This window comes from Anolis carolinensis, chromosome 5 (genome assembly GCF_035594765.1).
Source record: "Anolis carolinensis isolate JA03-04 chromosome 5, rAnoCar3.1.pri, whole genome shotgun sequence".
NCBI classification, from domain to species: domain Eukaryota; kingdom Metazoa; phylum Chordata; class Lepidosauria; order Squamata; family Dactyloidae; genus Anolis; species Anolis carolinensis.
In genome coordinates, this window is record NC_085845.1 from 171,085,750 (window position 1) to 171,113,619 (window position 27,870).

The window sequence follows — 27,870 nt, forward strand, 5'->3', positions numbered from 1 at the left end:
AAAACATGCCAATGTGAGTAGATCAATAGGTACCTCTCCAGCAGGAAGGTAATGGCGCTCCATGCAGTCATGCCAGCCACATGACCTTGGAGGTGTCTATGGACAATGTCGGCTCTTCAGCTTAGAAATGGAGATGAGCACCAACCCCCAGAGCCGGTCACGACTGGACTTAACGTCAGGGGAACTTTTATCTTTCCTTTAGTATTCCTCCTTCCTACCTTTGGCCTCATTTCCAGTAACCCTACCAGGAGGGGCAGGAAGACTACACACTCCAAAAGAGATTAACGTTTCACAAACAAATCACCGCAGGGGAACTGAACAGGAAATGTGCACCCACTAATGCCAGGCTAAAACCTATCTGTAAGCTCTTTAACAAAAGAGGTTTCACTCACTGTCTCAGAGCTATAAATTTATCCTTCTTTAAGAAATCATTTATAAAACCCACATGGTCCTCTTCATAACTCTGTGATCTCCACATGCATGTTTAGTAGTAAAAGTAACTGGATGTGCTGGAGCAGAGAACCATATCTATGCTCATACAGTCCAACACTTATCTCTTGGAAAAACTAAAATAATATGAGATGCCAATGTGTATCCCTGAAGGGTTTTCTGGCTCCCACCTTCTGTGAGGTAGGGCCATAAGGAGGAGTCAGTGCCAGCATGAGAAGTTAATGCCATCATGTAAGGTACTTTTCCAACTTCCTGGGGGGGTCTGGAGATGAGCCACTACCAGACATCAGAGCACAGATTAATTCTGTATACTTTTCATATACAGTAGAGTCTCACTTATCCAACACTCGCTTATCCAACATTCTGGATTATCCAACGCATTTTTGTAGTCAATGTTTTCAATATATCGTGATATTTTGGTGCTAAATTAATAAATACAGTAATTACTACATAGCATTACTGCGTATTGAACTACTTTTTCTGCCAAATTTGTTGTCTAACATGATGTTTTGGTGCTTAATTTGTAAAATCATAACCTAATTTGATGTTTAATAGGCTTTTCCTTAATGCCTCCTTATTATCCAACATATTCGCTTATCCAACATTCTGCCGGCCCGTTTATGTTGGATAAGTGAGACTCTACTGTATATTATATTTACATAAAAACCTATTGTGTTCTGATAAGATCACCCTTTGTGTAAACTGGACTGGGCAATTAATCTTATCACAGACTGCTTTGCATATTTCCTTCCTACATTCCACTTGTCTGCACCTTTCTCAGGGTAGACCTTCTGAACAACTCCAGCTTCAAAACCACAAATGACAGTACATTTTTTCCATCACGGAGGAAATCTTGACTACCTGTGACCAGGAGGAATCCCCAGCCAACAAATGCCCAGATCCTAGCTGGGCTGGCTTTTCACGCAATTGGGGAGGGCGCAGGTATTTTGAATGGCTGTCAGAATGAATAAAATGTCCTGTACTTTGCTGCATGCTTTATGTTGAATCTTTAAGAGTGGAAACTCTGTATCTAACATCCTTTTGGGCCTGAAAGAAATAAACCACGGTTCCTGTTGTCTTCAAACCCAGTTTGTGTCTTGAATCAGGCTCATTGGCAGTAGCAGAGCACGCCGAGCTCGAACGTGCTTTTTGTGGTTAGCTAAAATTACTCTTCAGTATTGTTGAGAAGCAATAGCGAGAAAGGCTATATCTGCCTCCTAGTTACATGTTCTGAATGGAACACAATGAGTGCATCTACACTGTAGAATGAATGCAGTTTGACACTACTTTTAACTGCCTTGACTCAAGGCTGTGGAATCCTGGGATTTGTAGTTTGGTGAGGCACCAGCTCTCATTGGCTGAGAAGGACCTTGTCTGAAATCCCACGATTCCATTGTATTCAGCCATGACAGTTAAAGTGGTGTCAAATTGCATTAATTATCCAGTGTAGATAGACCTAATATTTGCAAGATTGCAGCTGAAACAGGTGCATCTGCACAACTCAATGTTTCATCTGCCCAGAAAGTACCTAACAGCTGCTATCTTGTGCTTGTGGCTTTTTATCAGAAGTAATGGTATAATGTTCATAGTTTTAAGTTACTGATGTAAGAATGCTTTTGGAATGATAAAAAATGCAAATGCCAGGTGATAAGTGCCAGATAGTATTAGGCTTGTACTACATAAAAGACTTTGATATGTAAACATGACAGAGGGTTTTTTTAAAGTGCAAAAAAGAAAGATTGAGAGGAAGAGATAGTTGCTCCCAACCCGAAGTAGTACTAGGATTACTGGTTTAGCTAGTTCTGAAGCGGAAATGGAAAATCTCTAGCTCAAAGCATTTTTCCCTCCTCCCACTTATTTTATATTATCTGGTGAAACAAAATTGGGAAGGTGTATATTGTACACCTTTCCCTCTTGTAGGACATGCAAATTCTTGAGCTATATCTCCTATTATACTTTTAATGATAAGACTTTAATTCATGATGTGTTTTAAGTAGAGCTGCAAGCCTGTGGTCCTTCTAGTGCTGTTAAGTGAAGTGGACAGAAAATGACAATACCTGCCAGCAGCAGTCTATTCCAGTGGGTGATATTGATGTGTGATTGTCCCCAAATCCTACCTAATTCAGCTGTCCACACTTCAAAAACACCAGGAGCATATTGGAGTTTACAGAAAGTTCAGGAGTGATCCCCAAGTTTTAAAAGACTGTTTGTATGTCACCTGGTTTGATTGCACCGAATTCTAGGTGAGTGCAAGGGTTTCCCGTACATCTTCTGGCCTGATCAAACCAGATTCTCGGTGAGTGATTTTACTCCTTACATAGACAAGCCATCAGTTGTAGAGATTTGGAATATTCTATTAACCTGTCTTGGTTTGCTTTCAGTTTTTTTTGTGGCTTTGATTTTTTGTTACTGCCTTGTGCCAGGCAATAACAAATCACTGCAGCTGCTCCAGGCCCTCCACCTGCAGTAGGATTGCCACCAGGTATTCATTGCCTAGCAAGACAGCCACACCTTTGGTTTCTCTCAAAAAACAGGACAACTCGGGCTGTGACTGCCTCTGCCATATCTGAACCCAGTGCCACACCAGTGCCTAGCTGCTACCAGCCCATGCCATGATGTGACAGCTAGGGCTTGACCTGACTGTACCTCACCTTCCCTCAAGGACTATGCCTATGGCGTCTTGCCATCTTAAAATAACAATTTGCTGGGTCTTGATCTTAAAATATCTTACCAACAAAATCTAGAAGCTGATACATACCAGCTGGATGAGCCTGTTCCTGTGGTTACTTGCTGAGCTTGAAAACTGGATCTTGGAACAATGTATTGACAGAGAGTTAAATCAGCATATTTGCACACAAGAGCATCTTACCATCTATTTGTCCAGTCCAGAAAATGTTAAGCCTCTGATATGGCAACTCCTCAAAAGACAATGTGGGTCCTTTACCTAAGAAGAGCACTTGCTTTGTGGCATCAGTGAGAATGGGCCTGAGCTCAGTAACCTGTTGGTAGTTTGAGAAAGCTATTAAAAGGTGTTGGCATTCACTTGACAGTCTGGTTTTGTTCTGCCAGGAGACAACTACTGTGTGTATCTCCCCAGAGAGGGGATGGGCACAACATACCCATCTTCTGTTTTGAATATATCTTTTGCATCTGGGTTCATTGTGAATTGTTGCTTCACTTGTCTGTTATCTGCTACAGACTAGAATCTGACAGCTACATTTACAGCCTTTGTCACTTCTATTTCTGTAAATGGCATCTTTGATGTTTCATGCAAATTAACCCACTTCACAAAGCTGTCAGGTTAAAGACTTCTAAAAGCAAAAGAAACTGGCAATGCTTTGTAACCTTCAGGAACGGTAATAAATATTGCACAGCAGAGTCATATTCTACTTGCATCTTTCTGTAAAATCTAGCTCCCCAGTAACTACAATGGTCTGGGCAATCATTCCTTTGGAAAGTTCTGGTATCATGGGAATGGGTTAATGTTAATCCATTTCTAAACATTATCTTTAAAATCAGCTTAAATATTTGTTTTCCTTAATGAGGGCTCCTGCCTGTAAAAGTGAAAAGTCATTGTGCATTTCCTGATGTGGCAAAAAAGAGAAAAACAATGAAAAACAGAGCAGAGCTATAACTGAATGCAGTGTTATTTGAATTCCCTATAAAACTCTTTGCTGTAGTCTCTTTATAATAAAAAGCTGTATAGATAGTAGGGGTGGAAATCTTGTAGTTCTGTAGATTTTTCTGGGATGAAGTTCACATTCCTGGCCTAGCCAGTATAGGCAATGATGATGAATCCTGGGAGTCTCATAATTCCCAACCATGATCTATAGAAATGCTGGTAAGCATTCTTGATGCTGGAGATAAGTGCAGCTCAAAGGCTTGAGGCAATACCAGAAGAAATGCTCTGGCTGAGAATTACACATGATGATGCAGTCTTTTAAGATCCTTAATCACCCTTTCCCCTTCAGAAATAATTTATACAATGACTGTATTTATAATAATTTCTCAATTATCCAACGGGGTGAAGAAAGAACTTGCTGGAGTCCAATCTCTATGGATCTTGTTCACTGAGTAAACTCTCCTCTCCTCTTCTCTACTGCTGCCATTGCCCATTCACAAGTTTCTTAATTCCACCAGTGATCAAGTGACAACTACCATCTTTCCAGGGCAAGCTGTTTCCCTGTTTAACCCCTACCTTCTCTTTTTTCTCATTTGGTGCTTGATTAAACCTGACATTATCCCACTCCAATCATGTGTTTGGTCTTTCATACTTATTTTATCTTGACTAAATGGAAGCAGTAAATACCCCTGATCTGGATTATGGGAGAGGGGCACTTTGGCTGTGTTTTTTTCTTCTTCAATGAACCCAATCCAGCTTCCAATAGTGCAGGTAAGACTTGTCTTTCTAGGACAGTGGTTCTCAATCTGGGGTCCCCAGATGTGTTTGGCCTACAACTTCCAGAAATTCCAGACAGTTTATCAGCTGTTTGGATTTCTGGGAGTTGAAGGCCAAAAACATCTGGGGATACCAGGTTGAGAACCATTGTTCTAGGATAAACAGATTATCCTGATCCATTTCATAGAAAATCCAGTGGTTAATTTCCCTTCACCACAAGCAGTAGTAAAGCAATCACAGAAGTATTTTTTTTGAAACTTATATACAACAACAATGAACATGTATACAAAGAACATAAGATTTGCAAAGTTCATTCATCGCTATGGTAAGTTTCTAGATTTGAATGGCGAATATGTGAGATGTGGTATTTGGGTATGGCTTTCAACTGCATATGGTAAATGTTTTTTTTTCCTATACTTAGTTCATTTTTAATTCCAAAACGTAATCTACTTTGTGGCTAGCCCTCGTAAGTAAAGAAGTAGTCCAGGAATACATGTCTACTCTAAATGAATTCAAGTCCTGAGGGCCAGGTGAACTACATTCAAGAGTATTGAAGGAACTAGCAGAAGTTGTTTCAGAACCGTTGGCAATAATCTTTGAGAATTCTTGGAAAACAGGAGAAGTCCCTGCAGACTGAAGGAGGGCAAATGCTGTCCTTAACTTCAAGAAGGAAAAAAAAAGGACTCAAACAATTACTGTCAAGTCAACCTGACATCAATACAAGGAAAGATACTAAAGCAGATCATTAAGGAGGCAATCTGCAATCACTTAAAAAGGAATGATGTGATTACTAAAAGTCAACATGGATTTCTCAAAAACAAGTCATGCCAAACTAATATTGTCTCTTTTTTTGATAAAGTTACAAGCTTGGTAAATGCAGGGAATGCTGTGGATGCAGCATATATTGATTTCAGTAAGGCCTTTGACAAAGTCCCCCATTACTTTCTTGCAAGCAAACTAGTCAAATGTGAGCTAGGCAATGCTACTATTAGGTGGATCTGTAATTGTTTAAGCAACTGAACCCAAAGGGTGCTCACCAATGGTTCCTCTTCATCCTGGAAAAAGTGACTAGTGGAGCTAAATGGGCATCTGTCAGGGGCACTTTGATTGTGTTTTTCCTGCATGGCAAGGGGTTGGACTAGATGGCCCATATCGTTTCTTCCAACTCTATTATTCTAAATTTAATTCTGTGCTGAATTATTGAACAACACATTTTTCATAGATAATAACAATACCCAATTAAGATTATTACTATTAGTCATTTTTATTTTCATATTGCCTTTATGACCATTCAATTTTCTTCATTTTTTGCTCTTTGTTTTAAGTAGGCTAAATATCTATCTTGATTTTAAACAATGAAGACAAGACATACTCTTTCTCAATGAGCACAACTTTATACATTCTCAGGATTACAGAGTATCTCATTCTAGGGCAAATTAATATTACACAATAATCCTTATTGGTGGCAAGCACATGGCTTGTTATCATTACAAAAATCAAGAGTAACTGATTTGAGGTGTACTTCGATTGTCATCACTTAGCAAGAAAAAGCTAAAGACAACGAGAAAGCAAGGGTGAGCTACTGCATAGTTAAAAAGCGTTCAAGTTGAGTGTTTGCTTAGCATCACTCACATTCTTCAACCATTTCCCATTATGGCATGTATTTGCCTAAAAGAACATATGCACAAATTATACACACATAACACTAAAACATTTGCCAGCAGTTTTAAATCCAGTGCCTTAAAGCACCAACATTTCTGTTGTTATATTAGCTTGTTCCAGTTGGGGAAGAGAATATCGGCACCATAATAAGCCATTCCTCTCTCTCTACAACCTTCAACACTATAGAATCCTTATTCTTTGGGAATAGAGATGGTATAGATGATTACCATAAAGCTTTATTAAACAAAACTGGTATATATTTGCAGTATGGACATACCCTATGTTCACATGGATTTGCTACTCAAGAGTGTACAAAGCTCTTTTTTAAAAAAACAAAAACAAAACAGGAATATATATAATTTCACAATGGTCAGGAATCAGGACATACAGAAAACAAATCAAACCAAAAACATATTTCATTTTCCTCTGGCAGCATGAGGCCAACTTCCTCCTACGTTTTGCAATGCAAATGGTAGGTGTGCTGGGAGATAACACTGATTCTGTCATTTGCTTGGCCTTTCAAATGGTGTTTCGAGGATATCTAAATGACTTTTTAAATCAATAAAAACAAAAGTGCTATATGTATATTTTAAACACTAAATATATGCTTAACCCTTTAAAAAATGAAAACACCTCACTCAATCTTAAAGTTAGCTGCTGCAAGAAGAGTTTTTGTGCCACTGTTGGTCCAAGCCAATTGGAAATGTGAAACAGGCAGAAATATTTTCCTCTGATTTTCTATTGGGAGAAAAGATGGTTTAATTGAACATCACTACTAATAGCTAATGTTATGATTGTGAAAAACTATGTCAGTTACATGAGAACAGGGAGATTTCTTCTGCTGATGATAAAATGTAGTATCCTTGTTTAAGAATTCACCGGTTCACAGGACCTACATAGTTCGCAGGAAACAGACCAAATTGTCCGCGTAAAGATCCTTTCCACCAAGAGGCATCAGAGCTGTCCAGGACTTCTATCACATCTCCAGTGCAGAACCCGAGCTCATCACACTCCACTGCCTCAAAGTCATACAAGGCACGGACCCATCGTGTTCGCTAATGCCAGAGAAAACAGAGGGAAGTGTTAAACTTCAACTGAAAACCTTATAGATCTTATAATATAAAATGCTCTTAATAAGCCACTAATGAACATTACAGGCAATCTTAACTGCACAATTAAAATGTTCCCCAATAATTGCATTCTCTTTGCATATCCATCTCCAAGCTTCATAAATATATCCAGAAACTAAATTATGCTTGAGAAATTTATTTCAGATACTACATTCCTCTAAATTTTTGTGTTATCCCCTTTCTCAGTTTGTTTCCTTATTCCTGTAAATTGTGAGTCCATTTTTAAAATATGTACTCTATTATTAAAAAAAAAACCCACCCAAGCTGCTTACAGAAATCAATACTGACAAACCCTGCCTCCTAGCATAGTGATTCTTAGGTTATCTGATGCGGAGGACAAGCAATTTCCCCCCTCAAATGTGATGGAGATTGATTCCATTTTTGTGTCCATTGGCTACAACTGTTTCTTTTATGGAAACCCGCTGTAGGCTGGTTCACGGATACTATTGATCTAGAAGACATGAGACATGTGAGATGGGATTTGATGTGTATGCATTACAGCAATTTAATTCAGTCCTGGAAGCAACTGTATTCAAGTTTACATTCCAGTCTTCTTGTGGTCTATTGATGGTTTCCTCTAATCTTTCTCATGTTGTTTCTTTTGTTGCTTTTTGAACATCCATCCTTCTGTCCCTTCAAGGCAAGTGAGATCATTCCCAGCTGCCTTTCTGTTGGCAGATGGGGGAAGGACGGGCCACCATGGAGAGCAAGATGCTGACAGTTCAGCAAGTCAAGTCTGCTTCAGTTCCCCCAAGGCAAGAAAGATGGTTTCTCAGCAGTCCTTCTGGTACAATCCAGGGGCACTGCATAAACTATTAAAATGGAACTATGCCACAGTGATATTTTCAACATTGTATAATTATTCATTTTCCACTAGAGATCTTAAAACCCCATTCCTGATGAGCAACATACATTTTGCATAGCATCCCTTTTGTTTCCAAGTGAAATATGCAAAATATATTTGTTTCTAAATCTTTGAACAAAACTTCTCTGAGTCTTGTCTTCCACTCAAAACAATAGCAGACCTACGCAGTACCTGTGGCTGTTGTGCTGGATCAGTGTGTCTCCTGGACATAGATGGTGTGCTTGCTTCTCCAAGGTCTCGTTGGCTTTTATGCCCATCTTGAATATCCAGACTCCAGCCACGCCTGTCCTAGAAAGTGAATGGAATAAAATAACAATGTATGTACTCCAAGATACATTTTAGTCATTTCAAATTTCTCTTTATTGGATTGTTGGTTTATTGTATTTTTTTAGATGTCACTTTTCAGATGTGTTTTTCAATGTGTTTAGACTCCTATGAGGTAGAATGGAATACAACCAGATCAATAATAATAAGATCAGCTCCCCGGAAGCATTTGATAAAGCTCCTATCTTCGGCGTGCTCAAAGAATCTGAATTGTGTGTAGAGACATTGTTATTTGTATAATTAAAGAGGTTTCAGTTTGAGTTAGAAAATGGGAAATTTCTTTCCAGTGTTTCCTTGAGGCTGAAGACGCTTTAATCTGTAATCAAAATCTTTGTCTACAGTCTAATTCTTTGCAATTAAAAAGGTCTGGAGCTAACTTGCATATCTGGTTTTCCACACAATTTTCCATTGCTGTTCTTTGTAATATTAATTTGCTTTCAAAGCAACAGAATCGAAATACATCCCTTCCAGGTGTGGTGCAATGTCTTTTTAAATGAAATATTTTTATTGCAGATGCATAGTATTTAATAGGCAGATGCTCCCATGTTTGGGAGTCCTTGTCTACAATGCTATGCTGGAATGTGGAAGAAATCTTTGGATTCTTATCAGCTTGTGAATTTACCTTATATTAATTGCAATCAGCAGAAATTACACTAAGTAGGTTGTCTTATATGGCAGCTACCAGTTAAATTAGTTGCTGGCCCAATTCATCCCTAAGAAACAGTAAATAAATCATGCAGGGAAGCCACATGATCAGAGTTGGAGAACGCTTGTCCTTCAAATATTTTGGACTAGTCCTCGTGCAATCTTTTGATATTGGGTATGTTTGCTTGGGATCCTGGAAAATGAAATCCCATCAAAATCTAGAAAGTCAAAAGCTTCCCCATTGCTGTATAAAATAATTTATCTTCATTGAGAATACAGTTAGACAGCTCTTGGTGCTCTGTAGACCAAGGCTTGGAATCATTTAAACCCCAATTGTGGTTGGAGTGCAGTTCTCAGCATCCCCCACCATCATCCTTGCTGGCTTACAGTTACTGGGATTTGCATGATATCTGGGAAGCCTCATGATATCTACTTCAGAACTCTGCTGTCTTTACATGTCACTTGAGGCTGAAGGTTCTGATGGAAGATTGGCTAAGATTATCCAAAAATGTGGAATCTCACATGACTTTGACATCTCACCTTGACTTTTGTTTTATTAGATAAGCAAGATAGTGTGTATTTGGCAACCTGTGCATTCTGAGAAGAAGAAAGGGTCTCTCTCTCTTTCTACATGTACACTCTGCTACCAATATTTTGGGTTTCTGGTTTACAAAGTAAACTGAGCTTGCAACGGATATTGCATCATGAATTTCATGAAGGCAACAAGAAGTCCTTTGAGATACTGCAGCTTCTTAATACCACCTCTTCAGGTAGAACTGGAGGTTTAACAGACAGCAGATTTGTATTGGACAAATAGGAAGTATAGAAGAGTTACAAAAGAAAGGCAGCTATTTTTGAGCTCCCAACTTTCCCTATGAGCTTAACAGTGAAATATTTAATTCTAAAGTTAATACAAGAGATAGGATTTTTTTCACTTACTAGAATTCTGGTGGCTTTAATAATTTCATAAGTAATAAATCTCTGTTTTTGAAAACTGGTTCTTGTCTCATTATAAAGTTTTCCCATAATTCTCCAGTCTATAAAACTCAATGATGCACAGGAGTGGCAGTGCTGAAAATTACATAATGCCATCCTGTCATTGAGTTTTGCCATCCCATAATGGTTTTATCTATACATGTCCATTTTGGTTCATTGCCTTATAGAACAAGGATAAGGAGCATGTAGTTCCCATTTTACCTCTAATTGGTCACAATGGGTAGGGCTACAGATGGTTGTCGTCCACCAACACCTGGGGGACCACGGATTTCCTTCACCTCCTGGTGTAAAAGCCATGCATTTCTGGAGCTCTCATTACTTTCCCCTGCTCTAGCATATTAAATTTACTTCATCTTTTAACTTTTTTAATGTCAGTTCTTTGATGCTGGTACTATCAAGATTGAGTGAGGGAGGCATTCAGGGGAATGGCAGAACCCATTATAAAGTGAAATATGTTGGATTTTGTCAATATGTGGGTGCAACATTTGTCAGAAAGATTGGTGTAACACAGCTGTCCTTTGAAGAAAGCCAGGCTATATAATAGATGCTGCTCCCTGAAAAATAACGAATGCCCTGTAGATCTTCCAGCGTCCTTGTTTGTAGCTCTGAAAATATTTTCCAATTTCCTTTTACAAAATGTAACATTTCAAACTCTCCCTGAAGGTTTCTTCCCAGCATTTTAGCCAGCACAAAAGGTCAGTGTAACTCACTACAGATAGGTATGTCACTTCTTTCTTGCTACACATGTTACAAGCAAGTCAAGCTGAGTTTGTTTTAAAGGATGTATGTGTGTGTGTTCTATTTATTTTCCTTCTGGATGTTACCACATGACTCATACATAGCTGGTATTGTTTTATGGGATTCAGCTTCTTCCCCTTTCTTTCAGGAAGTGCTGTTGTGTACATATGGTGTAGCAAACACTCCAACCCATAGATATGATATACTGTAGTTTTGTGGCGATCTAAAGGATTTTTTCCACCATCTATCACTCAAGGGATATTTCTGTGTCCAAGATACCAGCCAGAACAGTGTTTCATAAGCATCAGTTCAGTAGTCAGTTGTTCAAAAGAAATAATTTTCCCACTGTTGGAGGCTAGAATCCTCCATTCCATTAGCTTCCTCTTGCTAAAATTTGTAGCAGCAAAATTTTGTATTTTCAAATCCAGGAAACATTCAGGGTTTGTCATACTGGTCATTCAGCAAAATAATACAAACTCCACAATATAGTGATACTACAAACTTGGGAAGCTTTATCAAAATAGGACTTAATTTCCCTTCCTAGAAGTGACAGTACAGGTATATCTTGAGAAATTAAATGTTCTCTGCTTAAGAAAGAGGCAGTTAGCTACACGCAGGACAAAGACAGCCTGCATCTCAAGTCAAGTTATTTTTCTTTACTAATGGGGCTGATATTTTATTACTTGTCTTTAACTGCCTTTTGTGGAACCAGTGTGGTATAGTGGTTTGAGTATTGGACTTGAACTCTGGAGATCAGGATTCAAATCTCCACTCAACCATGGAAATCTACAAGATGACCTTGAGCAATTCACTCTTTCAGCTTCAGGGGGAGATGAAGGCAACCACCTCTGTAGAAATCTTGCCAAGAAAATCACTTGATGGGTTCACCATAAGTTTTACCATAAGTTGGAAAAAGTTGGTTTTTTCCAACTTATGGTAATCCTATGGGTTCACCATAGGATTACCATAAGTTGGAAAAAACCTAAAGGTATACAGCAACAACATTTGGCCCACATGGTCAAGAAGACAAATAGGCCTGTGACTAATACGGTCATTTTGTCATTGTGGTTTTAACATCTTTACCTAATGAAGAAGCCAGCGAAGCTTGAAACCTAGTCTGATGTATTTTGTGCATTTTGGGTGATTAGTAATGCTTTCACTGTTTGTGGATTTTGTAGTATTTTTCTGCATGGTCAACACAGGTACCCATGAATATGTTTCCAGCAAAAATGTTGCCCCCCCCCCCCCCAATATACTATAATTTATAGGCAGCACTTGTGCACAGAATGACCTCAAAAAGCCTTGGGTGTCACATATAGTCCACCGGTCACATTTTCTTAACTTCTGATGTAATAGTACAGGGACCTGTTGTAGCATATCCAGCTCTAGGCAAGAACTATATTCTTTTAAAAAACATATCTTTAATCCATATCAGGCAAAATTCTCAGCATTTTTTAAAAATATGTACCTCTGCTCTACATTGCACATTTGTTGGAGGGGAGCACAAGTGACAGGATTGCACAGTTTTTATTTTGCTTTGAAATGTGTTCTAAACTGTACACTGGTGTGGAGGTTATTGGGAGCCATTGCTTGATTTAATTGTGATTCCAACATCATGTAAAAATAAGTATGGAGTTAGTGTCTTTAAACTTTGAATATAGATGGCAGTGCAGCTCCTGAATTAGCACATTTCATCCCTAGTCGATCACTGCTTATGTTGTCTAGAGATGTTATGATGGCTTGGGATGATGGGACCAACACATATGGAGAGGAAAGGCTGGTAACCCCATTTTCCTTTGTTATGTTACCTGCTTATGCTGCCTAGATGTAAAGTGAGCCACATCTTTGTACTGCCCTGATGGACCTGTTTCTTTGGTAGGATGATAAACAGCTTCCTTTTCCTTTTTGCTGTGAGAGCATACTTCCTGGAAAGAAAGAGGAAACATTTTGGTGATGTTCTGAACTCTTTTCTAGGCAGAGGTTAGAACTGTCAACCTTTTGGACCACAGCTTCCAAAGTCCCCCGATAAGCACTGCCATCTTCTGCCATCTGAACAAGCACATCTGGGCAGCTGTGCTGAAAATTCTTGCGAGTCCAGACTTTTTACTGCCACTTCAGATGGGTAACAACTGACAACAATAATAATAATAATAATAATAATAATAATAATAATAATAATAATAATTTTATTTATATCCCGCCTCCATCTCCCCCGAAGGGGACTTGGGGCGGCTTACAGCAAAATCAGATACAAAACAACGATAAAATAAAATATGAAACATCAAAGAACAATAATAAAAACCAATAATAATATATACACAGCAGCCGAAAAAACACAACGTGGTATTAAAACATCGAATTAAAAACAATGAGGTTGCAATAGCGGATAAGCAAGGTGCACATTATGAGTTACAAATTTTAAATAGATAAAGTGCAATAGATTCATTTAAGATCACATTGGGTAGAGAGGAGCCCTGAATTAATATCAAGTAATCAGGAAAAGAGTGACTAGTACAAAAGGTCGAGGAGTATAATTGTAATTATGATGGGGATGGGCGATCTTAGCCAAAGGCCTGGGTGACAATACTGTTTTACCAAAACTTAAATAATATGGGATTATGGCAATACTCGTTGGAGAATGTTGTGAGTTGCAAACCAAAAAAGTAACTTTTCCAAATTCTAGAAATTACTTGCAGACAATAGTAATTTCTAGAAAGAGTTGCCTTTCTAATATCCATATTTCATCAATCCTAAGATTGTAAGACACACAGTTTCAGTACCACTAATAGAAAAAAGCCATATGCATACATATATAATACACACACACAAACATAGAGAGAGAAAAAAAAGAGAGAGAGAACCTGTTTTTCTAAGACACACCCTGTTTTTAGAAATGTTTCTATGGGGAAAAAGTGTGTTAGAATCTAGAAAATACAGTATTAACATTTATGTTTACAATATGTTTGGAATATGTGTGCTTATGATTTGGTTTGTGTTTTGCATGTCTAATATAATAAGAAAAGAATGGTAAAATGTTTGATTTTTTATAGTTTTAATGGTTTAATCTACAGTTATATGTTTTTGATTTAGATATGTGATATATTTTTATACATATGTGAGGCATTGAATTTTGCCATTTATTATGAGTCTCCCCGGGGTGAGAAAAGCGGCATAGAAATGTAGATAATAATAATTATTCTTATTCTTATTATATTGCTGTGCCAAAAGATCTCAGCCGGCATTTGGAAACAATAGACATTGACAAAATTACGATCTGTCATCTGCAAAAGGCCACCCTACTGGTATCTGCGCGCATCATCCGAAAATACATCACACAGTCCTAGACACTTGGGAAGTGTTCGACTTGTGATTTTGTGATATGATATCCAGCATATCTATCTTGTTTGCTGTGTCATAATAAAATAATAATAATAATATAAAATTAGAAAAGAATTGTAATACTTTACAATGCAGCTAGTTGTGTCACTTTACTAAAATAGAAAGAAACACAAGGTGGTAATGACAGGTCATTCTTCTTTGTGTTCTTTTCTTAAACCCAGAGGTAGGTGCTGGGACTTTAAATCCACATTTTGTACTTTACTACATGGAAACTGAACTCATGTTCCTGAACATATGAGTCAGTGTGCCTCTGTGCTTTTAAATTAACTGAACTTTTTTTAGTTTTGCCCCAAAGCCCTCCAGAACTAATCCTCCTGATACTTTGTTTTTCAAAAAATTCAAATAGCTTTTTTAGTCTTCAGGTACAATGCTTTGTAATTACTATTGCTTTTAATGTTATTTCAAAACTAAGTTTAAGGCTTACTTTTTCATAGCAACTGAACCTGCAAATATTCTTCAATCCTAGCAAGTCAAGAAAATATGTGAATCAGAGTGACTTCTGTGTGTGTACCTTCAAGTCACCTGCTGATTTAGAACTACCTCGTGAATTTCATTAGGTTTTCTTAGTCAAGGAATACTTATACTCAGAAGTGGTTTTGCTAGTTACTGCCTCTGAAATATAGCTTACAGCATCTGATATTCATTGGTGGTCTCCCATCCAAGTATTATTGTGTAACTTAGAGTTCCACAATAATCTGCTTTCTTTCCTGGTTATGGGGTTGAATCATCTCTTGGATCCTCTCTTGCAATGTTTATGTGAGCATTATTATTTTTAAATCCACAAAAAAGAATGCTTGTAACATAATGATAAATTCAAAATCACTTGAAGAAACAGTGGAAACCGTATTTTAGCCATATCCAGCATTGAACAGTCTGCTGTAAGCATACTTGGCCCCATCATACTTCTTCCTAACTCAATATTCTTTCTTTTATTAATGCTTCATGACAGTAGTTGCCATTCTAGACAAGTACAGTTCTTTGCAGGCTACAACAGTACCTTAAAAATGGATAATTTAGGGCTAGGAAGACAACACTGTGATTGCCAGATATGGAAGGGCATCCTTTCTCTTTTTTTGAACAAGTAAACGGTTCTTCCCAATACAATGTGGGCTGTAAATCCACTGCTATTATAAGCAAATGGTTTTGTCTGCCTTTATCCAGCAATCACATCCTGGTAATTTAATATTAGAGTCCAGTTCCTGGTGAAGCCGGGCTTTGGTTACTGTAGTTACCATGAATGTTCTCCTTGTCAACATTGTACCTTGGCAATGGTTGGCAAACTTTCACCAGCTATTTCCTCATAGTTCTGGCATAGACTGAATCAGGATGCAAACAGTCTGGGGATTTCAGTACTTCCTAACACATTTTGCAGTGTGTTTAATTCTTCCTTTGGTATTTCTTTCACTCTCATAACTTCAATGACCCCCTTTTATTTATTGTAGATTAGAAAGGAAAGTCGAAATAAACTCCACAATGAAATTTAACCTACAGCTCTAACACAAGGTGTTCTCTCTGACTTGACACCAATACATACAAAAGGGTCTCTTCTCATTTTTCGGTGCCATCTTCGGTTTTGTTCTTCTGCAGCAGTTTGGATAGTGTGTTGTGTTTTGCATTTTTAAATTAAACTTATTGAACATACAGAAACTGATTAAGAGTCTCAAATCATGTAAGGGGCTTCTACAACATCAAGCAGTATTTAATAAATTAATAGAATAAGACTAGAATAGAATTAATAAGACGACTATGTCAAGTGTTGCACATATCTCTCTGAAAAACATGTCTCCAAAAAAAAATCTCTCTCTTAGGGTTGCCAGGAAGAAAGCTAGTGGGACTCTGTACTTTTAACGGTTGCATAAAAAGAAGGAATTTCAGCAGGAATTGTATGTTATCTTGTGTGATAAGCAGTGCCTGGTAATATTCTTTTCTCCACAATGTGTTAAACCTTTGTGCTGCTGAACTGCTGACCTGAAGGTTGGCAGCTTGAATCCGCGAGATGGGGTGAGCTCCTGCCTGTCAGCCCTGCCAACCTAGCAGTTTGAAAACATGCAAATACGAGTAGATGAATAGGTATCACTTCAGTGGGAAAAGGCAAAGAGACATTCCAAGCAATCTTGTTGGCCACATGACTAGGAGGTGACAACACAGGCTCCTTGGCTTGAAAATGGGAAAGCATCTCCTTGAGCCAGAGATGAGCACCGCCAGATGCCCAAAATGAAAGGAGAAGCTTTGGCATTGTGTTTGTGTCTCTCATGTTATTGTAAAGGCACTGAATGTTTGCCTATGTATATAAATGCTGTAATCCACTCTGAGTCCCCTAGGGGAGAAGGGCAGAGTAGAAAAAAGGTGTATTATTATTATTAAAGATACAGAAGCCATATTCAAGTTGGCAACCCAACTCATGATCTGTATCATTTCCCTCAGTCTCTTTATTAGTATATATCAGCTTTATAATATTTACATTTTGACTCCAAAGCTTGGAAATGTTACTTTTTTTGGTTATAGTTTCCAAAATCCCCCAGTGAACAAGATCATAGACTGAGTATTGGGGTGCTACACATTCTGTTTTTGTTAGTCCAGATTGAACGGATCAAATCCAGTTCTGTGAACAATTTTCCATTTTGATCTTTCATACCTTTCCAGTGGATGATTGCAATTCATTTCAGAAAGTAAAACCATATCCCAGCCAGGGAGCCCATCCTGTGACTTTTCATTCCTACGTAGTTTACTTTGTTCTTTCTGTGCTAATCTGCAGCATCTATTGCATCCCTAATATACGGCAGTCTAATAACAACATGGAATCTTTAACCACATATTTGTGATGTGTAGGGATCTCTCACATTATGTCTGCTTGAGTCTATATTTTTCAGCCTCAGCTGCTGTTCAGGCTGTATAGATAAATAACTTACCCTCCAACAGTTGACAATAGAAAATGGGACAAGCTGCTATAGGGTGTCTTTATGCTATCACTTAGGAGGGAAGTAACAAAATCTTTAGAGACCTATATGGTAGCAGGGCCTTTGGCCAGCATTAAGGAAGTGAGGATTTTCCTGGAAAGATAGTATCAGGACTGAGGCAGCAGCATCATCTCTGAAGAGTGGGAGAAGTAAAAATCATGCCCAACCCACAGAGTTCATTTCCAAGATTGCTATTTCCTGCAGCTAGTTGTGGTAGCTATCAGAAGATAATGAGTCTTTCACCTCCCAAGATCTCAGTAGACATGGATGGGAGATTAAATCTTATGTGGGTGGGGAAACAATGTCTGTACATGTGTTTGGGGAGAAAGGTGTGTGTATGAGTATTTATGCACATGTATAGTTATGTAATCTCTAGCAAACACTGGGCCACAATTGAGCTTAAAGGATTGTACATTCTGTATCTGTGTGCATCTTCAAGTTGCCTATTGACGTATAATGATCCCATGAATTCCATACGGTGTTCTTAGGGAAGGAATACTCAGAGGTGGTTTTGCCAGTGTCTTCTTCTGAAATATAGGCACATGGTGGCCTTTCATTCAAGTACTAACCAGAGATGGACCAAGATCAAATGAGATCTGGTGCCTTTAGGGTATTTAGGTTCCTGGAGGGAAAATCAGGGAGATGACCATATCTGATTAAAAATGAAGAAATTGTTCTTAGCTGGATGTTTTATTAAAGGCTGATTAGAAGATACCAAATTAATTAAGATCTTGAGAATAGCATATAAGATTGGTGGATAATTATACCGTGGGAGCAGACCATGTAAAAGCTGATAAATTAGCCAATGTCATAGTCAAAGTCACTTCATTAAAATTTCTAATGATATGCGTCAAAACCAACACTCTAAAAGTGTGAACTTTTTCACCTTGACTACTGTAAAAAGAAAGAAGGAAATAAAGAAAGATCCTTAAGGGTTACCTGCTGTTCGTTCATAGTTTCCTCCCGCAGGATGATCTGTGTATGTTTGGAGATGGAAGCAGTCTTATAGTATTCCACAAGCTTATTTAATGATTGGAACTTCTCACTCCACAAAAAGTAGTTGCCCTTTGCATCTTTCATCACTTTAAAGTGCTGGACATCTCCTTCATTCCTGGGTACCAAGGGGAAATTAAAATGTATTGGTAATAGAGTTCTGCTTATGTCATTTTAAAATAATCCTATTGTACTGCTTTGCATCCTGCACGAACAAGCTTATATCAAAAAAGTTTGGGTAGTTTTTAAGGCACCACAAGGCTTTGTGGCTTTAGCTGCAACAAAGCAAATCATCTGAAAGGTCAAATAAGAATATTTCAAAAGCTCTGCATTGGCCCCTGCTGTCTGTACTGCTCTGCCATTTATAACAGTGGTTTCATTTTTTAGAAATTTTGGGTTGCAAACTTAAGCATGCTCGTTTAATCATAAGCTCTGCTGAACACAAGAGGGCTTACTTCTGAGTTTTTTTTAAGGTGAGACATTTCAATACACAATTTCCTACCAAAAATCAAAACGGAATTTACAATAGTGGTGAAGTGTGTTAAAGCACTGAGCTGCTGAACTTGCAGACCGAAAGGTCCTAGGTTCAAATCCTGGGAGCGGAGTGAGCGCCTGCTGTTGCTCCAGCTTCTGCCAACCTAGCAGTTTTAAAACATGCCAATGTGAGTAGATCAATAGGTACCGCTCTGGCGGGAAGGTAATGGCGCTCCATGCAGTCATGCTGGCCACATGACCTTGGAGGTGTCTACGGGCAACGCTGGCTCTTCGGCTTAGAAATGGATATGAGCACCAACCCCCAGAGTCAGACATGACTGGACTTAACGTCAGGGGAAACCTTTACCTTTACCTTATTAAAACCCAGAGATGTACCATAGAAATAAGTAATAACACAATAAATTGTGATAAAACAATAAAACATTTCATTTGAGTTACTAAAGTTATAAAAGGGTGGTTAAGCTGGTGATCGGAAAAATGCCAGAACATTTAGTACCTAGATTAATAATATATAGATGCAATCCTTGAGTTGACAACTTTGCATGGGACTGTGTTCTGAATTATTTTATTGGCCAGATTTTATATTATAAACCATCTCAATCTCACTTTGAAGTCAAACAAGTCATTGAAAATAACTTGGGAATCTTTTGAAAACAGATACAAAAAGGTATACTATTTTTAGATGCCTGCAAGTGGGAGACCTCTTCTCACTGCTTCAATCTTTCTTTAGCGCTAAAAAAGAAGTCTAGAAGTCACAGGTACCTGACAGAGATTGAGAAGTCACCTGGGGAGTTCTGGCTTGCTCGAACAATGAAAGCACCCACCACCTTATCCTTGAGCATACTTTCAGCCTTTTGGCGAGACACTCCTTCATGGAACCAGCTGCCAAGCGTTGACAGAGATCAGTGGAGTTGGCGTTGAGAAACAGGTGAGAAAGGAAAAGAAATTGAAAAGAAGATTAGCAGTAAGCCAGGTAAAGAGACCAAATACAATGGGAAGGAATGCCCGTGACTCATTCTACAAGCCAATCCTTGGCTACAGAAAAAGATTTAACTCCTTCAGTTCTACACATTTCCAAAGTTTATAAAAGTTTGGAATGTCATAGTTGGAGTTCATGTACGGACCCCATTTCCACTAACCATTTAATGCTGTTAGAAGCCAGCTTCAAACTGAGGGAGCCAGGCAACAAACTCCCGCAAGAGTGTGCAGAAGAAAGCCCTGTGGTTTGTGTAATTACCATCCAGGCCTCAAAATGGTTCCAGGATTTCCTATGTAATCATTGGGACTGCAAAACCACTTTCTTCAATACCGGTTTGAAATTGCATTCAATGGTCAGTGTAGATGGGACCATGGACATATGCACACATAAGTCTTTGCAAATTGTGCAATGTGTAGTAAAATTGTGCATCCTATATTCTGCATTGTGATTTCACATTGCAGTTGAGCATCAAGTATTGTGCATTACACCATGATACCTAGTAATTGGCATGTGCTGTGGGATTTTGTTATGTATTCTGGGATTTGCACAATGCAGCTATGGCATATGTCCACATGTGAGTATTTATGCTGAGCTAAGCGGATGTTGGACTGAAGTCACTGTGTGCAAAATTTGCATTCTTTTGGCACAGAAAATGACATTATTAGTTTATGCACTGAAAATGCTATTTGAGGAAAATTCAGTTTTCTATACAAAACACCCCAAATATGAATTTTGCATACAATAAACCATCAACTACATCATCTTCTGTGGTGGAAAAAGCATTTTCTGTTCAGAAATTACCACTCTCGCAAAACTCTACCAAGCATAGCAATTGGCTGGGGGAAAATAGTTAAAAAAACCCCAAAAACAAATGTCAACATTTCCTAACCTCTATTAATTTACAATATTAAATATGAATTGTGGGAGGTGGGTGAGATGGTGGGGGAAATCAAACGAACTCCTGTCAAACTACAGAACATTTCTGCAGCTCAAGAACAGTAAATGAAAACATGCCTGTCATGTACCTGGATATATATGTCAGACTATTAGAAGAGACATTTAGCTCTATGAGTATACATTCACTCATAAATCATCCTAATGGTAACAATACGGGATGCATGCATCTCTAATAGAAAACAGTGAGATTTTCTTCCAATAAACAATCAGGGAATGTGCAAATAGAAACAATTTCTGTGTGCATTTGTTAAAAAGGAAAACTCACTTCCAATAATTCTAGTACATTTAATTTAATAAACTCCAGTTTTAAAGTTTCTTTTAGAGATCCAGGTTCATTGGCAAACAGTGCATTTAGTTGCTTTTTTTCAACTGAATCTATATTGGTTTAAGTTCATTTTTTCTACACCTTGACTGCCAGTAGATGGAACTCTTCTTGACAAACAACTCCTTTCAGGAGATGGCAGTGGCACAATATAGCAACACTAAGGATAATACAGTGCTTTAAAAACGGCCCTCATCACATCTGTTTCAGGTTAACCATATGGAAATGATTACAGTATTTAGAAACTTGACACTGCCACACACCTTGCCTATTAAAGCCAAGCTGCCAGGCATGTATTCTCTGTTATGGTGCAACAATCTCAAAAAAGAAACGTTTGATTAAAAAATGATGCAATGTAGTTTGGCTGTTAATTGGTTTGGATTCAGACATAGCCCTGTTGCCGTATGCATTCAGGTTGTTTCCAACCGATGGTGATCCTAAGGAGAACCTATAGCAGGGTTTTCTTGGTCAATTTTATTCAGAGGAAATTTGCAATTGCCTTCCTCTGAGAGGTGTGTGACTTGCCTAATGGTTGAGCCATGGAACTCATTCAGATCTATCTGTTACTAAATCATATCTACACTACATAGTTATAGTAGTCCAACACCACTCAAATTTTCCCAGTTAGTTTTATGGAACCTTGAGATTTGTAATGTGATTTAGTATTGAGTATCCCTTATCCCAAATATTTGGGACGCAAAGTATTTTGCATTTTTTAGATTTTGGAATATCTGTGTTTAAATATGTGTACATACTGAGTTAGTTTGGAGGTGGGATTGCTATTTCATACACACATTGCACAGATAGGTTGTATATATTTTATACACAATATAATAGTTTTGTGCATGAAATGAAATTTGTGAACCCTTAATCATCAGAAAGCAAAGGTGTCACTATCTCATCCCCCCCCCCCCAAATGTGGACATTTTTGAATACTGGAGAATTTTGGATTTAGGAATTCCAGATAAGAAATGCTTACCCTTTACTAGAATTCCAAAGACCATATCTACAAATCCCAGGATTCTATAGAATAGTATCATTATACTCAAAATTGCATCAAGCTGCTGTAACCATGTAAATAAATATACTCCTACTCTCACATTCTGACTGCAACAACCAGTGATGTGATGAGGAATGGAAGCAAGTACTAAATTTGGAAGCATCAGTAACGAACTCTGATGCATTCTAGCATATTGCTAGGCAGAGGGAGAATGTGTATATTGCAAGAATACAGGGAAGGCCATGCTCATAGGTCTGCTGTGACATAGTTCTTCCATTCTTCTTTTTCAGCACTTCACACTGAATATAGAATCTAAAATAAGTTTGTACTTACTTTGGAATGTGAAAATCTATGAAATTCTTTGGGATGTAGCCTTCATAACTTTTCAACTCAGCCTTATACCATTCTTCTTGAGAGCTTAAGATCTGTACATCAAAGGAAGAATTAGTATTGGCTTACGGGATGCATGGGGTTTGGCAGTAATCTAAGTTTGGGACATTCCATATTTTCAACCAGAATATGGAAAAGTTGTTTTTTTAGGGCTATAGCTCCTGAAAGGCCCCAGCTCGCATAGGAGCAGAGGAGGTCCAAGGTAATTTTCAAGTATAGGCGAACAGAAATTTTGCCCCCCCCCCCCCCCCACACACACACACACATACACCAATCACTGAAAAATAAAAGCGTTGATTCTGGTCATGACAAGACACAAATTATTATTATTATTATTATTATTATTATTATTATTATTATTAAGATCCAAAGGAGCAGGGTGTGAAAATAGGATCCCAGGCCAGGCTTTTGATGTTAAACTGGATTATATGAGACCGCACTGCCACATAATCTGGGATAAACAGAAAATTTGTGATTGGATCTTGGGATATAGGTCCCGTCTGGAAAGGCCCTAAGTGGCATATAAACTTTGGCAAGCTGGGCATTCCTTCTGCATGCTACAGCAGGCAGAAATGCAAATCATGGGTCAGTTGAGCAACATGACAAGGAGGCAAAGAGAGAGGGCCCTTGCACACAGCCATATAACCCAGAATATCTGCTTTGAACTGTTATCTGAGTCCACACTGCCAGATATTCCAGCTCAAAGCAGAAAATGTGGGATTTTATTCAGCTATATGTAGAAGGGGCCAGAGAGAGAACCCTTACAGAGCCCTGTATCCCAGAATATCTGCTTTAAACTGGATTATCTGAGTCTACACTGCCAGATATTCCAGCTCAAAGCAGAAAATGTGAGATTTTATTTAGCTATGTGTGGAAGGGGCCAGAGGGAGGACCCTTACAGAGCCCCGTATCCCAGAATATCTGCTTTGAACTGGATTATCTGAGTCTACACTGCCAGATATTCCAGCTCAAAGCAGAAAATGTGAGATTTTATTCAGTTATGTGTGGAAGGGGCCAGAGAGAGAACCCTAGATAACCCAGTTCAAAGCAGATACTGTGAGATTTTCTGCCTTGATATTCTGGGTTATATGGCTGTGTGGAACAGCCCTGATGGTCCTTTCAAACAGCCATATAACCCAGAATATCAAGGCAGATAATGCTCATTATCTGCTTTGAACTGGATTATATGGCAGTGTGGACACAGATAACTCAGTTGAAAGCAGATATTGTGGGTTATTCTGCCTTGATATTCTGGGTTATATGGCTGTGTGCCATATAACCCAGAATATCAAGGCAGATAATCCACATTATCTGCTTTGAATTGGATTATATGGCAGTGTGGAATCAGATAACCCAGTTCAAAGCAGATATTGTGGGTTATTCTGCCTTGATATTCTAGGTTATATGGCACACAGCCATATCAAGGCAGATAATCCACATTATCTGCTTTGAACTGGATTATATTGCAGTGTGGAGTCAGATAACCCAGTGCAAAGAGAGTGGGAGAAGAGAGCCATGGAGATAAATAGCAAAGATAATAGGCTTCTTGTTGAAGAAGAATCACTCAATGTGTTGTATCCAGAACAGAATAATAGAGTTGGTAGATCTAGATATGTGTATTAATGAAATAAAAATAAATCTCTTGTTTGCACTTGTGTGTCTTGTACCATTAATCTGTGTTGGGTAATGTTTCATGTATTTTAAATTTGTTTTAATGATTCCTTTGTAGGTTTAATTCTATTTTAATGCTTATTGGTATACAGTATACATTAATAGTAATATCAAAAATAAAATATAGTATCCTAACAATAATGCTAATTAGCACAACTTCTAGTTTTTAACACATTTTCTAAATTGTTGCTATTTTAATGCATATTCTCTGCTTTGGAGCATTTTTAGAGGGGAAAAGGTGACATACAGAATAAATAAATATAAGTAAAAGGTAAAGGTTTTCCCCTGATATTAAATCTAGTTGTGTCCAACTCTGTGGGTTGGTGCTTGTCTCCTTCTATAAGATGAAGAGCCAGCGTTGTCCACAGACACCTCCAAGGTCATGTGGCCGGCATGACTGCATGGATCACCATTACCTTCCTGCCAGAGCAGTACCTATTGATCTACTCACATTTGCATGTATTCAAACTGCTAGGAAACCTGATAAGTTTCCTAAGGAGTCATAAGATCCTAGTATGGGAGAAAGCTGCACCCTAGGAACCACACAGTCAACAGGTGGCCATCCGGCTTTTGCTTTAAAGCAGGCATGGGCAAACTTGGACTTTCCCTCCTTCCCTACCGGCTGTTACAAATTGTGAGAGTTGAAGTCCAAAACACCTGGAGGGCTGAAGTTGGCCCATGCCTGCTTTCAAGCCTCCAAAGAAGGAGGCCCCACTGTCAACAAGAGAGAGAGAGAGAGAGAGAGAGAGAGAGAGAGAGAGAGAGAGAGATGGGGGGAGGGAGGGGAAGAGGAGCTGGGAGTCCTGCAGAAGGCTTTTTCTAGCTCCTTTGCTGGCTTTCCTTCATGCATATACCAAATATTCACCTAAAAATCCCATGACATGAAGTAGAAACGGAGGGCTGGAGCATTCTCTCCTGATGTTTCACCCATATCTATAGCAGGCATTCTCAGAGGTTGTGAGGTCTATTGGAAACTAGGCAAGTGGGGTTCATATATCTGTGGAATGATGTCCAGGGAAGGAGAAATAACTCTTTTCTGCTTGAGGCAAGTGTGAACATTGCAATTGGCCAGCTTGATTAGCATTAAATAGGCTTGCAGCTTCAAAGCCTGGCTGCTTCTTGCCTGGGGGAATCCTTTGTTGGGAGGTGTTAGCTGTCCCTGATTGTTTTGTGTCTGGAATTCCTGTCTTTTGAGTGTTGTTCTTTATTTACTTTATTTATTTAGAGTTTTTTTTAAAATACTGGTTGATTATTATTTCCAATAACCCCCACAATTCCTAATGTTGCCATTGGCCACCTTGATGAACATTGAATAGCCTTGCAGAGGGCTCAGCTGGGAAGGGAAGGGAGGGGGCAGAGCAGGATACATATAGATGCACCCCTCAGGTAGGGGGCAGGGAAAGTGGTGCCAAACTGCCTTGGAGCCTGCATGTAGATGCACCTGAGCGGCACCAGGCAGTGGGAGGAGGGCTGGATGGCAGGGGGAGAAGGGAAAGTGAGGCAGAGGTGGAGCGGGAGCCCCAGGGAGCTCCAGTTTTTCTGGAGGCCCTTGGTTACTGTTTAACCCCTCCCCCCTACTCACGTTTCAGCAGTAAATGGATCCAATGAGTCCAGGGCCCCAGTTCTCTTGGCCCGGCAGCCATTGAGCCCAGGGCTGCCCTCTTCCCTCGAGGCAGAAGGCAAGGGGAAAGGGCCAGCGGTGCTTGCGGCCTTCCCTTCAAACAGGCCTCATTCGCAGCCCTGGCCTCGAGTAGGGGCGGGGCCACGGGGGCGGGGCCGCATGGCACAGGGGCAGGCCAGGCTGCGTGGCCCCGCCCCTGCACGGCCCCGCCCCTGCAGGAAGGCCTGGAAAGGAGGAAGAGGAAGTGGGGGGTGGTGCCATCCTCCCAGGGCCTCAATGGCGCCCCCCGACGATGGCGCCACAGGCAAATGCCTCCCTTGCCTGGTGGGTGGACCGCCTCTGCATAGGAGTTACAGGAGTAACTTCTTAAATCTCTGCCCCAAGCCCACAGGCACCACTCTTAACTGGTTGTAGGTTGTATGCAGTCAACCACTCCTCCACATTCAGCCCACTGTACTTATCTCTAATTCCTCACCAATATCTTTAGACCTGCATGCACTCATAGCTTCATTTGCCATGCTTCTCCACTTTTTCCCATGATAAGATGACCAATGCACTGGGGAGTGGAGGAATAATCTTGTGGAGCAGGCGAAGATTTAATCGACTTTCTACCCTTGACAACCTTTTGCTCAGCTGTTCCACAGACAGCTTAAAAAGGGGTAGGGTTATCTAACAGTGCTTTAAACAATCACTTCTTGCTTCAAATATCTCATCTTGTGCTGTGAGAAAGGGGCTCCTTTCTTGATGTTTGAAAGAAGATGTGCATTGGGAAAGAAGTAGGGAGGAGGAGAGTAGTGGACATACAGAGATAAAGAAGAAGAGATGGAGGAAAGATAGAAGGGGTGTGTGACAGAGAGATGAGGCAAGAAGCAGGAAGGAAAGGGAGATAATGTGGTTTTGGCTCTGTCTGCACTTGGCATGTAGATCCCCCAATAGTTACACGCATAGTACAGCTCTCTAGCACAGGATGGTTCTGAGCTCAGTACAGAGTCTTATGTTACTAGTGCTTGGGCTTATTTGCAATCTCATGCTTCCACAACAAAGGCATCAAGTACCTTAAGGAGACAAAAACATATACATTTAGCTTTCATAGAAAACTTTTGGAAGATTTGTCAGCTGCATCGGTCTTCACTAAGTGATAGTACAGTACATCAATGAATGAATTATAAACAACAGCTTATGCCTGGTAGAGACTTCTAACAACCCCATTGTTAGGGGAGTTGTTAGAAGGGGAGAAAGCAAAAAGAAAAAAAAAAGGGGGAGGAGGGATAAAGGTTTCAGGATGTATTTTAGTCTTCCGTTCTTTGTTCTTCATGTTATTATTCTGTTAAGTTTATTCTTTTCAAGGTTTTCTAGACTCATCCTTATTTGAGTCCTCAGGAATTTTCAAGGCCTTTGCTTGTTCTTATATTCTTCATATTTCTTCCAATCTGTTGTTTTTAATATTTTTCCTTTACTTTCTTTTAATAGGAAGGTCAATCTGTCCATATCATAGATTTCATCTATTTTTTTCTAGCCATTGTTCTTTTGATGGTATTTCTTGCAATTTCCAATATTTTGCAAAGGTCATTCTTTCCGCTGTCGTAATATAGGTTAGTAATATATCATCATTCTTGTTCAAGTCCTTTATGCTTTCAGTTAGTCCTAAAAGATAATACTCTGATTTCATCGGAAATGTCTTGTTTAATATTTTTTGTGTTTTCTCATGTATTTGTCTCCAATATTTTGAGGTTTCCGAACAGGTCCACCAAGCATGATAGAATGTTCCCTCTTGTTTTTTACACTTCCAACATAAATTTTGAGCATTTTTATACATTATCCCAGCGATGGAACATTTTCATCCAATTCTCCTGAAGGTCTGTGGAGTATGTATATCT

At 39.1% G+C, this 27,870-nt stretch overlaps 1 protein-coding gene across 3 annotated transcripts in view; it reads right to left on the minus strand.

Moving 5' to 3' along the window:
- Positions 1-6,223: 6,223 nt before the first annotated feature.
- Positions 6,224-27,870, minus strand: part of grap2 (GRB2 related adaptor protein 2) — a 71,001-nt gene continuing 49,354 nt past the window's right edge. For all 3 annotated transcript variants that reach the window (XM_062982910.1, XM_008110729.3, XM_003220984.4), the window contains 6 exons: positions 22,645-22,736; positions 19,816-19,935; positions 18,505-18,676; positions 13,018-13,134; positions 8,678-8,794; positions 6,224-7,566 (listed from right to left, as the gene is read on the minus strand). In XM_062982910.1, the coding sequence (XP_062838980.1) occupies positions 7,387-7,566; positions 8,678-8,794; positions 13,018-13,134; positions 18,505-18,676; positions 19,816-19,935; positions 22,645-22,736 (798 nt within the window). In that variant the 3' untranslated portion in view covers positions 6,224-7,386. The remainder of the gene's footprint in view (positions 7,567-8,677; positions 8,795-13,017; positions 13,135-18,504; positions 18,677-19,815; positions 19,936-22,644; positions 22,737-27,870) is intronic.